At 41.4% G+C, this 12,120-nt stretch overlaps 2 protein-coding genes across 10 annotated transcripts in view; one reads left to right on the top strand and one right to left on the bottom strand.

Annotated features, from left to right (window-relative positions):
• The window catches only part of Prpf40a (pre-mRNA processing factor 40 homolog A), a 41,539-nt gene extending 39,250 nt beyond the window's left edge, over positions 1 to 2,289 (bottom strand). For 2 of the 8 annotated variants that reach the window (XM_050139989.1, XM_050139992.1), the window contains exons 1-2: positions 1,626 to 2,288; positions 593 to 724 (exon numbers count right to left, since the gene is read on the bottom strand). In XM_050139989.1, the coding sequence (XP_049995946.1) occupies positions 593 to 724; positions 1,626 to 2,027 (534 nt within the window). In that variant the 5' untranslated portion in view covers positions 2,028 to 2,288. Of the gene's footprint in view, positions 1 to 592; positions 725 to 1,625 lie in introns of all 8 variants that reach the window. The other 6 variants (XM_050139993.1, XM_050139997.1, XM_050139991.1 and 3 more) reach the window with 5 other exon arrangements.
• Positions 2,290 to 2,667: 378 nt separating this feature from the next.
• On the top strand, positions 2,668 to 11,687 carry Arl6ip6 (ADP ribosylation factor like GTPase 6 interacting protein 6). Of its 2 annotated transcripts, XM_050139999.1 has the most exons (4): positions 2,668 to 3,194; positions 4,465 to 4,518; positions 9,442 to 9,569; positions 11,530 to 11,666. In XM_050139999.1, the coding sequence occupies exons 1-3, from the start codon at positions 2,801 to 2,803 to the stop codon at positions 9,477 to 9,479; spliced, it is 486 nt and encodes a 161-aa protein (XP_049995956.1). In that variant the 5' UTR covers positions 2,668 to 2,800; the 3' UTR covers positions 9,480 to 9,569; positions 11,530 to 11,666. The 2 variants fall into 2 exon arrangements, with proteins under 2 accessions (XP_049995956.1, XP_049995955.1); XM_050139998.1 differs by lacking the exon at positions 9,442 to 9,569 and having other exon boundaries at positions 2,675 to 3,194; positions 11,530 to 11,687.
• Positions 11,688 to 12,120: the final 433 nt, after the last annotated feature.

Genomic DNA, 12,120 nt, shown 5'->3' with positions numbered 1-12,120 from the left:
CTCCACACCCAACAGAAGGAAAATATTCCAAGAGTAAAATTCATTCTAAATGAAAATCCTGAGTAATTGCTATTTTTCTGATGCTACGCATTTACACGGTTCACCAAAATCATACGATATATATAATATATATATATATATATTTACTCCTAGACCATTAACAATCAACCTAGAAAGTCACTAAATCAAGGAGCCTACACATATAATGTCCCTTTAAAGATTTTGATTTTCAAGACAGGGTTTCTCTGTGTTTCCTTGGCTGTCCTGGAACTCACTCTGTAGACCAGTCTGGCCTTGAACACAGAGACCCTCCTGCCCCTGCCTCCCCAAGTGCTAGGATTAAAGGCGCGTGTGGGTGTGTACCACCACACCCAACTTAATATTCTTTAGATCTTAATTTTGTTGAGGAAATAATTTTTTTGTACAGTATTACTACATTCAAAATTTGGTTACAGTGATGCTCAACATGACTTGTCTGAAAACATGTGGCTATAAACTAACCCTTCAATAGCTGGATGCACTGAACTACATTTTAAAATCTCCACACAATAAAACAGAAATAAACAAAACTAAGTAAAAAACATATTCTTACTTGTCCCATTGGAGGTCCTCCCATAGGGGGCATCATCTGTGGCATCATTCCATGAGGTACGGGAGGCATGTTTGCTCTCTGACCCATAGGGTGCATTCCCATTGGTGCATAATGCATGCCAGGATGCCCCATCTGAAAAATATGAAAAAATGAAGAGACTGAGTAAATGTTTTTTTTTTTTTAAAAATCAATGACCTATATGGCACAATATCAAGTTAAATTATTATATTAGCATTTACTAATATTAATCTTAAAAATAAACTATAGTGGTTATTTTAAGGAATCTGAAAGTTAACAAAGTAAATCCATTATCGGATTACAGCCCCCTCATCTGCTCAATGTTAAATGACTGCCTAGCCTTGGTGGCTATTGAATTCCAACTTAAGAACACAACTTTGTCCCCTTTATACATATAGCCACCTTATATTACTTAAAATTACATTAATTTGGATGAGGTTTTGACATAAAACAGAATGTGGGTACCCAAGAGTAACTTCATTGGGAGATAAATATACTATTTCCGAAGTCAAATCCGTTAATACAGGTAAAATATCAGACTGTCATTCTGTCCCAGAAACTAAATGCAAATAACAAACTGACCCGTTTCGTCAACTTCAGATGATCTATATGTACGTACACACACAGACATATGTCCATTGTTCCTCGCCCGAAACTAAACACCCGCTGTCAATTCTCCCAACCACTACTCCCGGCGAAAAGAAACTATGGCAGCTTCTCTCTCAAGTCCCAGGGACTTAAGGCACCCGACGGTAAAACAGGCCTAGGGCTCTGCCATGCAAGCTCGCCGGGGAGCCGGCACCTTCCGAAGGTGTCTGTGTAGGCCCAGACCCCTGGAACGTCCCAGGTCCCACGTCCGTCTTTGTGCATTCCCGCCCTCCAGCCCTCTCTCCTGGGACGCAGCCCACCATCTGCAGCTCTTCCTGGGACACTCTCCTCCTTTCGGAGAAAGCTTCCTGTTTCTCTGACTCGGTTTTTCATTGTGCCGCTTTCCCCTACCCCGCCGATCCCTTACCGAGGGCCGTCTCCTCAGGAAGCCGTCAGCAGAGACCCAAGAACTGGAGCACAGGTTTGAGCCGGACAATCTCCGCTCCCCGTCCCCGGGACCCCGCGAGGGAGGTTGGCTCTCCATTTCACTCACCATGAGGCCTCCACGCTCGGCTCCAGTCCCCGGCCTCATCGTCGGGCTCAGACTGCTCCGTCGGCGGCCACTGCCGCTGCACATACCAACAAGCAGCGATCTGAGTGGCTGGCGCCCGCCGGGGCCAAAGGGTAAAGGCTGCCCTGAGCTACGGGGCGGGATCAGCGGGGCCAATAAACTGACAGGCTTCCCTGCTGTCCAATCAGAGCGCGCGGCCGACACGCAGCTCTGCGGCGATTCGCCCCCGGCCTCGGCCTCGCTCGGCGTCGCCTGCATGGAGAGGGGGGAGGGGGACGGAGGAAGTTTCTGCGTCGAGGGCTGAGCCGGGAAAACTCCACCAACTTCCCCCAGGAAAGGGGACACGGCCGGGACCCGGCTTCCGGGGCTCGAACCACCGCACCCCGCTGGGGGTGCGGCAGTGGCGTCCTGCCACCTTCGCCACCCCCCCCCCGCCCTAGTTACGTTCGCCCCACAAACCTGAGGCCACCGAGGGTGGGGTGGGGGCGGGGGAAGCGGCACCCAGCGTTATCGGCCTAGTGCGCGCGCGCGCGCGTGGGGCAGGCGTGGGGAGGGGTCCTGTGCTCGGGGGGGGGGGGGAAGAGCTCGAGCTCTGCGCGCGCCCGCCCGCCTGCCCGCGGCTGAGCGCGCGCCCGGGCGGAGGGAGGTGGCGCGCGCAGCGTCGCTGGCGGGGAGCTCTAGGGGCGGAGATGGCCCGCCGGGGAGAGAAAGCGATTGGCAGTTAGGACGCGGCCGAGCCGAGCCCAGCCCGGGGAGCTGCTGTTATGGGGGACGGGTGGTGCGCGCTGACGGGACCCGAAAGGGCCGAGGAAGTTCGGCTGTGTGTGGGAGCGGGCCGCGGGGGCGCGCGCTCCATAGGAGCGCCTCCGGAAGAGGCGCCCGCCGCGCTTGGCGGCGGCCGCTCGCGCGCCCCCGCGGCCCCGCGCGCGTTGGTCTCGCCCGACGGCAGCCGTCGCTGATTGGCCGTTGCCGGGACGGGGCGGGGCTGCGGCGGACGTTCGACCTCCGCGGGTCTCTCCGTCTTTCCCGCCATGTCGTTTATGGAGCGTGCGGGGTCCGCGCGACTGCGCCGCCAGGTCACCCCCGGCCCCGTGTCTCGGCGGGTGAATTCCAACTTCACTCGGGGGGATGGTTGGGGTGAGGGCGATGTCGACGAGGACGAGGGGTGCGACCAAGTGGCCCGCGACTTGCGGGCAGAGTTCTCAGCCGGGGCGTTGTCGGAGCCCAGGAGGGCCCCGCCTCTCCCGCGGCTCGGGGACGGGTCTCCCGTCTTGCCCGAGAAGCGCAATGGCATCTTCCCGGCGACTGCGGCCGCCAGAAGCCAGCCTCGGCGGTGGCCGGTCCAGGTCCTTTCCATTCTCTGTTCGCTGCTCTTCGCCGGCCTCCTTGCTTTCCTTCTCGCCATCGCCTACCTGATCGTTAAAGGTACTGACCGAAGCCCAGGCCTTGGAAGTCTGTCCAGGGTCCAGTCGAGCCAGTACAGCACTCGCCCCCATTCAACACTTTTTCCCCAAAACTTTCACTCGAAACTACCTTTCTTCGCTCTTCTCTCCTTTTGTCTTCTCTCCCTAGCTGGAGATCCCTGCTCCATAATGAGAGCCATTTCGAAAGGATTTCATTCACTAAATCCACACTCTAAAGAAATGTAGAGGCATTGAACACGAGTTGAAACATTAGCACGGCTATTTTATCAGAGTCCCTGCTTTTTTTTTTTTCCATGAAAAAAATAGACTGTATATGTTCTAAGGCTGATTCACAAATGACCGTAGAGAAATCGAAGGACAAGGCTTTCTTCTCCGCAGCCCAAATGTCTACTTTTATAGACAATAGCTTTTCTGTGTTTGTAACGAGGTAGAGTAACAGTTGCAGGGCAGAGTCTGTTCTGCCGTGTCAGAAACTGACATACTGGCCAAATAGGAACGCTCCCAAAGACACTCTTCAGCCCTTCCCCTATTCGAGTTTGTTGTGTGGTTAGTGTTCATTATACTGGAAAGAGATTTGAATTTAGAGCTGATAGTCTTGACTTTGCCAATTTATTGCTAAATAGAAACCTCAAAACCGTATCTTGTATTGAAAGGATTCAACACTTTGTCACATTTACTACTGAAAATTAAGTCTATTTAATCCCAGTTTTGCTTTTTTTTCTCCCAGCTCCTAACGGGATGCAGGTAGCCCTTTGACAGGTTACCATTGTTTGATGGGATTTTTGTTAGGAAGACAGACAGATTACTTCTTCATAATGTTATTGGGCTGTTAACTGTGGGTCTTAAAAGTTTGACTGCCATTGCTTCAAATCTCTGTCAACACCTTTGACCGTTTTTTTTCACTTCAACCCTGAAGTGCTCACAGTTTGTCTTTTGCATTATAAAATTATATGCTCATAAGTACAAGTTTATCACAGAGGACATTGGTATTTTGGAGACTGGAGCAAGGAACTAAAGTCAGAATCTACTATGCTCTTAAGTTTCTTTTGTTCAAACGGTCTTCAACACAACCCAGGGGATAAATGATATTTTTGTAAATACACAATGATTCTTGTAAAGGTATTTGCTTGCTGAAGGTGGTAAACCAGAAGTCGAAGCTCACTCTGACTTCAGGCTACCTTTGACAGTTGAACAGTGTCTTTGGAGCCTTTGGATATTCGTGTCTTGAAGGAGTACTACTCTGCTACCTAAACCTCTTTTTGTATTTACAGAACTGCATGCAGAAAATTCGAAAAATGAAGATGATGTAGATACTGGGCTGTTAGGTATGAACTGTTCATTCTATTCATCACTTATTTTTTGTTTTTCTAAATTATATTTAAGTTATACATGCTTTGGGATAAAATTGTTTATATACCACGTGGAAGTGATTCATTAGCATTTTTTCATGTATATCATTGTTATAAATATTATTAGACTTCCTTTTTAGATAGACATTTAGATACTTTCCATACTTTTATAATGGGTCACTAGTGTGTGTGTGTGTGTGTGTGAGACAAGGAGAGCCAGGCCGCTTATTTGTCCTGGCCCGGCTAGCTTAGCCCCAAAATAACCACACCACACAGAAACTGTATTAATTAAATCACTACTTGGCCCATTGGCTCTAGTTTCTTACTGGCTAACTCATTAATTTAACCCATTTCTATTCATCTGTGTATCGCCACATGGCAGTGGCTTACCAGGTAAAATTCCCAGCATCTGTCTCCAGTGAATCCATGGTGTCTCTCTGACTCTGCCCTTCTTTCTCCTAGCATTTAGTCCAGTCCCTCTGCCTACCGAAGTTCTGTTCTATCAGTAGGCCAAGGCAGTTTGATTATTCATTAATGTTAATCACAGCACACAGCAGACTCCCACATCATGTGTGTGTACAGGATTCAACATTATTGTGCGTTACTTGGATCTGGCAAATCATTAGTTTCTAATTATGCTTTGGGAGAGGCTTCCTATTCTCCTTCAGGAATTTAGAACTAGAAACTTGACCACAAATTTAGCCAACATAAATAGTATCTGAAACAGACTTCAGAAGAATTTAGTGTTCACATGTTTTTGTAAGCAGTTTCTCATGAGATAAAAATTTTAAAGTAAGAATTATTTGCCATTAATGTCCAGGTAAGTTTCTAGTGTCCAAAATGTCATACATTATGCAGTTTATGGCTTTCCAGTGGAGAGGGCTATTATGATACCTGTCTCTCTCACAGATGGCTTTGAGGAGTTTACCTATTTGGCGTGTTTTATTATTAAAAATCAGGACTGAGGAAAACAATTATTTTAACAGCAGAAACAACTATGCCAAGACAGAAACCTCAGAGCCTCTGATCAATAGGAGAATAAATACAGTATCAAGTACTTAGTAGCTTAATTCTGTCAGATTCATGGGGACCAAGTAGCCATAGTTTGACATGTAGAAAGTATATCTACTGTAGCATGTGGGCAGATAATTTTTTCAAAAAAAAATTCTTTTAAGAAATCTGTTTCAAGGTGGTAATGGTTTCCTTAGCATGCTCATATTCTCATCTCTAGCACCACCAAAATAAACAAACACCTGTTTCAGAGAAGCACCGCAAAGATTATTTACTAAGTTCTTGATAAAATTGAGGCTATTGTGGTAATATTTGTCCTTATATTACTCTGAGCTTGACTTGTTAATCTATTTGAGAATAAATGCACAGTAGGTCTTGCAGAACTGACAGTAGACCTCTGAGTAAACTGTTGAGACAGTGGATGGTTTAAAGGATAGACCAACTCTATTAAATTTTCCTCAAATCTGTGATAAATTAAGATGTTGGGCTCTCCTTTTAATAATTCTGCATATCATCCCTTTGAACTTGCTTTTCCAGGGAGGTTAATAAACTTACTTATTTAATACACATTCCACTTGATCCTCTTTTAAGTTTGTTCTCAGGCCAGGTTGATTGTGCTAAACACATACATTTTGTTATCTAATTTTGCTTGTTAGTTTTCCATATTTTCTCACATTTGACAACTTAGTCTTGTTTCTAACATTGTGGTATTTCCAGCAGTCTTTAATGTTTCCCAGCATGTAGCGTGAAAACCTTTCAGTTTATGAAAACTTGGAAAAATACTTAAGGAAGTACTTGGAATTGCCTTTAGCAGAAAATACTTCATATAAAATATGTAGGGCTAGTATTTTTATATGCATGGCATAGCTTATACAAAATTTTTATTGTGAGACTTGATGGACAGCTTTTAGTGACTAAAGAAGCTTCTGGATTGGGTCTGTTGTGTTCCTTATAACTGCTTCAGCTGCTTAGGCAGCTGAAGATGATGGTTTGCTTGAGTTCAGGAGCTCGAGACCAGCCTGGGCAACATAGGAAGAGTCCTAGAACAGAATAAAACAAATCAGCTGACCATACATACACATACATACATGCATACACACATACATATGTACACACATACACAGCTTCTAAACATGATTTTATGTGTCTGTATGCATGTGTGTGTATGCATGCCCATCATTCCTTAACATTTGGTATTTAACATTAATTTCCTTGTGTGGCCAAGACCAGATTGACTTTTCAGTAACAAGTTATTCTTGTTTTTGAGTTACTTGTATAGTTTGTATACATAACAAATTTCCACATCTTTGTCCATGTTCAGGGAAGAAATAATTGACAAATACTGGGTTCAGTCTTAAGTGAAATCACTGAAAATTTCAACTTTCTTTTTCAGAGGAATAAATGAGGCTCCTTCCATCATGACTTTACGATACAAAATTTTAGAAATATGGTTAAATTTTTAAAGAAAAGCCAAAGTTCTGGAGCTGACACGGAGTAAAATAGATATTTTAGGAAAAGCTCAGTTTTTCCTTAGAGTGAAAAATTACCTAAACTCAGAATTTGATATTTCCAGTGTATTTTAATTAAACCCACAAACTATTATGGAAAAATACAGTTTTCTTGCTCCTGTGCAGGGTAACACAAATTATCTCACATAAATGTCACTAATAAGTTATATCTGTTATAATACCCTCTTTAAAAACTTGTATAGCCTCATTAAAGAATAACTAGGGAAAAGAGAAAAGTAAACAGACTGGAAGGATGGAGCAAAAATGACAGTTTGTCTGAGTTTTGGATTATGGATTGTTTTTCTTTTTTTTAATAATATTCGTATCAAATGTAACTGTCAAGCAGAAAAAGACTTTAAAAAAAAAACTTTAGCCAGACCCGGTAATGCATGCTGGGAGGCAGAGACAGGAGAATCATAAGTTCAAGGTTATTATCAGCTACATAGTAATATCAAGGCCAACCTGGTCTATAAAACACTTTCTCTAAAAGTAGCTATAAGACAAAAAAAAGCACAAATTCAAATTGACTTAAAATTGTATATTTCACAGTATACATTTTTAAGTTTTAACCTTCATACCGTGAATATGCCAAAAATACTAATTTATTTAAACCACTTTATGTCCATCAAAATGTTAGTTCCCCAAAAATGAATGAGACTGTTTGCTTTCGTATATTGATGAAGCAGGTGCAAAGAACATAGAGTGAACAGAGTTGGCCATTAGTTGTTTGAAGCTGAGTGATAACACATACTTTCCTCTTAACTTTTTAATGCAAAAAGTTTATAGACATACAGACAGTTGCTAATATTTATTTGAAAAGTAACCATACCCTGAAACTAATGTGAAAAATGCACTAACAAAAAGATTTGAATAGGAAATGTGCATTCTCCCCCGCCATTGCGTTAGTTGAAAATATTGAGTCCACCAAGTTTCGGTTGATGGAAAAGATGAAATTTCAACATTATATCAACTAAAAAGTTGAGCTTAAGAGAAGACAGGTGTGTGTACTTAGACCCACATTGGAGCACCGGACTGAAATCTCAAGGTCCAAATCAAGAGCACAAGGAGAGAGAGCACAGCAAGGAACTCAGGACCGCGAGGGGGGCACCCACACACTGAGACAATGGGAACTCACCAAGGCCAGCTGGCCTGGGTCTGAAAAAGCCTGGGTTAAAACCGGTCTCGCTGAACATAGCGGACAATGAGGACTACTGAGACCCCAAGAACAATGGCAATGGGTTTTTGATTCTACTGCACCTATTGGTTTTGTGGGAGCCTAGGCAGTTTGGATTGCTCTTTGGGCTGATGAGGGAGGGGGACTTGATTGGGGGTGGGGGAGGAGGAGGGAAAGGGGAAGCGGCGGTGGGGAAGAGACAGAAATCTTTAATTAATTAATAAATAAATACATTAAAAAAATAAAAAATGAAAGTCTTGAACATATGTCTATATATTGTGCTATGTCATTTGCAATATTGTTGAAGTAGTGATAAGACTGTAACTGTGTGTACTGATAAGAGCCTTCAACAAAGACTGCTCCATGCAAAAAGCAAAGTGAGAATCTTATTTCTGGGCAATATACTGAGAAAATAACTTCAGCCGAGGACTTTGTGTTTATGTTTCCTGTGTCTGTTTGCTTGCACAGAGATCACAGCAAGCTCCAAGTTGTTAGCTTAGGGATGGCGTACTAACGATGTTAACTGAGCTTTCATTTTGGAGCTATCCTGACAAAGTTGTTGTTTACTTTTCTGGCTTTTTTCCCCTACTTATTTGTAGATGAGTTTTATAATTTTCAGAACCATAGGCACTGACAGACTACAATAGCAATGCAGCCTTAGCCTTATTATTATAACATGACTTCCTCGTCATGCAGCTTATTATTTCAGAATGAATATAAAAATAATTTAAATGTCTTGATGACATTGTACAATAATAATCAGAATGGGCAATGTCAAGAATATTTTTTGCATGTGTGAATAACAGCTCTATTTATGAAAAAGTCACTTATAAATAATAGGTAGAGAAAAATGAGATGGCTACTCACAAGAATAGTTTTAGTCAATTTGACAGGTTTGCTCTGAAAGCTCTGAGATAGAAAGGCCTGGTTGATTTAAGTAGCAAGATACTGAGTTTTAAATGATATTTCCTTCCTTACCTTTTTTATATATGTATGTTTCGTCATGTCATAACAGTTTGTAATAATTGATTTTCTTTACATTTATTTTAGAGACTATGTAAATTTATACTAATCTTGAAGTAAACTTTCTTGTTATGTTTACCTCTCTTTGGAGATATTTAAGTAGCAAATGACACTTACTTGCCAGTAGAAACATTGCAAAATTGATGTTCACAAATTTTGTGATTTTTGCCGTGTTTTCACTAGGTAACAAGAAGGTGGTTGAATCTCAGCCTTTCTTGTGATTCTTGGTCCCAGGTTGGGCTAAGATCCTAGAGCCTGGGTACTGTGCCAGAGTTTTGAAATTGAGGTGAATTCTGACGACATTTGCTGAAGTGAGTTACTTTTGAAACATCTTGCATTCTATTTAGGATGTCCTTTTAGATGTAGCACTTAAATGATAGGGCCATTGCTATTTCTGTGCCCCACTTAGAGGTATCTGCAGAGTGATCTTTGGGCCATCTGCCAAGAGGTACAAAACCACCTTCCTTTCTAGTGTATAGTCTTTCTGGATGGCTGTGCCAGGAAGCCCAACAGCACTCTTCCGTCTTTATATTTCAGGCCTGGTGCAAACACAAGCACATTTATTCCAAGTAGGAACATCTTTCTGTGTGCGCCACATAAACAATTCATCTGTATTCCAAAACGTTCATTATTTTTTTTCTCTTCTAGAAGTTTGTTTACCCTTCCATCACTGATTATATCTGTATACTAGCTTTGTAATTTTACAACATAAAAGTCAGAGATAAGGTATTTCTCCTTTCTGCCTTGCCACAGACTTCTTGTGGGGTAACTTTAAAAAAGGGGGTGGGCTGGGGCAGGAAAAGAGGAACCATCAGCATTTAGGTTAATCCTTTTTTCGTTTTGTGTGTGTTTTTTATGACAGGGTTTCTTTGTGTAGCCTTGGCTGTCCTGAAACTAACTCTGTAAACCAGAACTCACAGAGATTTGCCTGTCTCTGCCTCCCCAGTGCTATAATTAAAGGTGTGTCCCACCACTGCCAGGCCAGTCTTTTAAAACACTTCTACACTTTCTTACTGTTTCATTTCTTACTCTTACATGTCAGCATTGTTGTCAGTGTTATTAATTTCATATGATACATAAACAGCTCAGCGCACATATTTCTTACCTGCTTTTTGGTAAAAATATTCCCTAAATCATTTTTGGGTAGCCAGGAAATTGTTAATTCTTGTTATCCTTTGTACCAAATACAGGTATTTTGCTGAGTAGATGTAATGAATTAAATTTATGAAAGACTTATTCAAAACTTGAACTTAAGCCACACGGTGGTCGTATGCATCTTTAATCCCAGCACTTGGAAGTCAGAGACAGTTAAATCGCTGTTAGTTTGAGGCCAACCTGGTCTACAGAGCTGGTTTCAGTACAAGCACCAAAGCTACACTGAGATAATCTGTCTTGAAAAACCAAAAAAAAAAAAAACCTTGAAGTTAAAACTGAGAACTGGAGAGATGGCCCAGTAGTTAGAAGCACCACCAGACACACACATGATATGCATAAATATATGCAGGTAAAACCTTCATATGCATGAAATGAAAAAAATAAAATTTTAAGAAATGTAACTGTACTACTAAAGAGAATGAGAATAAAAACAGTTCATTATTCCTTTAATATCCTCAATGAGTTGAATAGAATCCAAAAATCTTCAGATCAGTTTATTCCTGTGTTCTGTCACTTTTTTTTATGTCTTTGTAGTGCTTCCTAACCCTTATTCCTCAACTGTGGTTCACTTTAATACCACACTTTTGATTTGATTCCTGTGAGAAAAAAAGTTCTCACTTGACCAATTTGAGTTCCCAACTCCTTCGTAAGTTGGGAGTCAACTTTAGTTTATATACTGAACAAGGATGAAGAATTAGTATTTCATTTTCATAGGAAGGTTATGAAGAGGTATTGTACAATTGATTGATGTAAAAAGTTCTTGTCTTGGAATGAAAGAAGGCACTTAGTACAAAACAATAGCAAATGCCAGCTACTGCTCATGAATTTCCATGAGAACTGTTAAAGACATGCAAAGAGTAAATTGCTTTGACTATTTTTGCTGTAGTTGAATGTCATAAAACCAATTTTTTTTCTAATTTTAGGTAGAATTTGTCTTTGCTTGCACATGTAATAATTTCATTAAAATAGTTAATGAAATAACCTCTAACTGCATTCTCATTTTTTTCTTTATGTGAGTTAGCATGTGCTAAACACAATAAAGTTTACATCAGCATCTGGACATAAAGAAGCTAGTTTAAATTATTTTAATAATTTTTTTCCTTTCTTCCCATTAAGGGTTCTGGTCTCTGCTGACACTATCTCTAACTGCTGGATTCTCCTGCTGCAGCTTCTCTTGGACAGTGACTTACTTTGATTCTTTTGAACCAGGAATGTTTCCACCTACTCCTCTTTCACCTGCTAGGTTCAAGTAAGTACTTCTGCGTTTGTTTGTTTTTTTGTTTGAGGTGTTGGGTTTGTGTATAAATCTGAGTTCTGTTAAACACACAAAAGTAAGGATCAATAAACTGTTATATTTTGAAGCTCTAGATTTCTGTATTAAAACAAAAATGACAAGATTTTTCAGCATCTGGGTCTCACCTTTAGGTAACTGGAGAATAATACTTTAAATTCCATATCTAAATAATGTAATTTTAAAAAATATTGAAAATGGTATTTGTATGCCTTCAAATTTTCATTTGATATGGATAGATACTTAATTTAGTTATGTTGACATGGGTTTCTGTCCCATCTGGTCCTGCAGCCGTTCTGTCCCAAAGACATACTCAGAGGTCTACAGTAATTATAAACTGGTTGGCTTATTAGCTCAGGTTTCTTACTAATTCTTACATCTTAAATTAGCCCATAATTCTTGTCTGTTAGCCACGT

This window comes from Alexandromys fortis, unplaced genomic scaffold (assembly GCF_014885135.2).
Source record: "Alexandromys fortis isolate MF-2015 unplaced genomic scaffold, M_Fortis_MF-2015_v1.1 scaffold_33, whole genome shotgun sequence".
NCBI lineage: Eukaryota > Metazoa > Chordata > Mammalia > Rodentia > Cricetidae > Alexandromys > Alexandromys fortis.
This window is presented reverse-complemented; position numbering and strand designations above follow the sequence as displayed.

Excerpts from the sequence above, each read along its gene's own strand:
- Arl6ip6 (XM_050139998.1), top strand. The coding sequence starts at position 2,801 with ATGTCGTTTATGGAGCGTGCGGGGTCCGCGCGACTGCGCCGCCAGGTC. Across the intron at positions 3,195-4,464 it reads CGCCTACCTGATCGTTAAAG|AACTGCATGCAGAAAATTCG; the intron begins GTACTGACCGAA and ends TTGTATTTACAG. Across the intron at positions 4,519-11,529 it reads TGTAGATACTGGGCTGTTAG|GGTTCTGGTCTCTGCTGACA; the intron begins GTATGAACTGTT and ends CTTCCCATTAAG.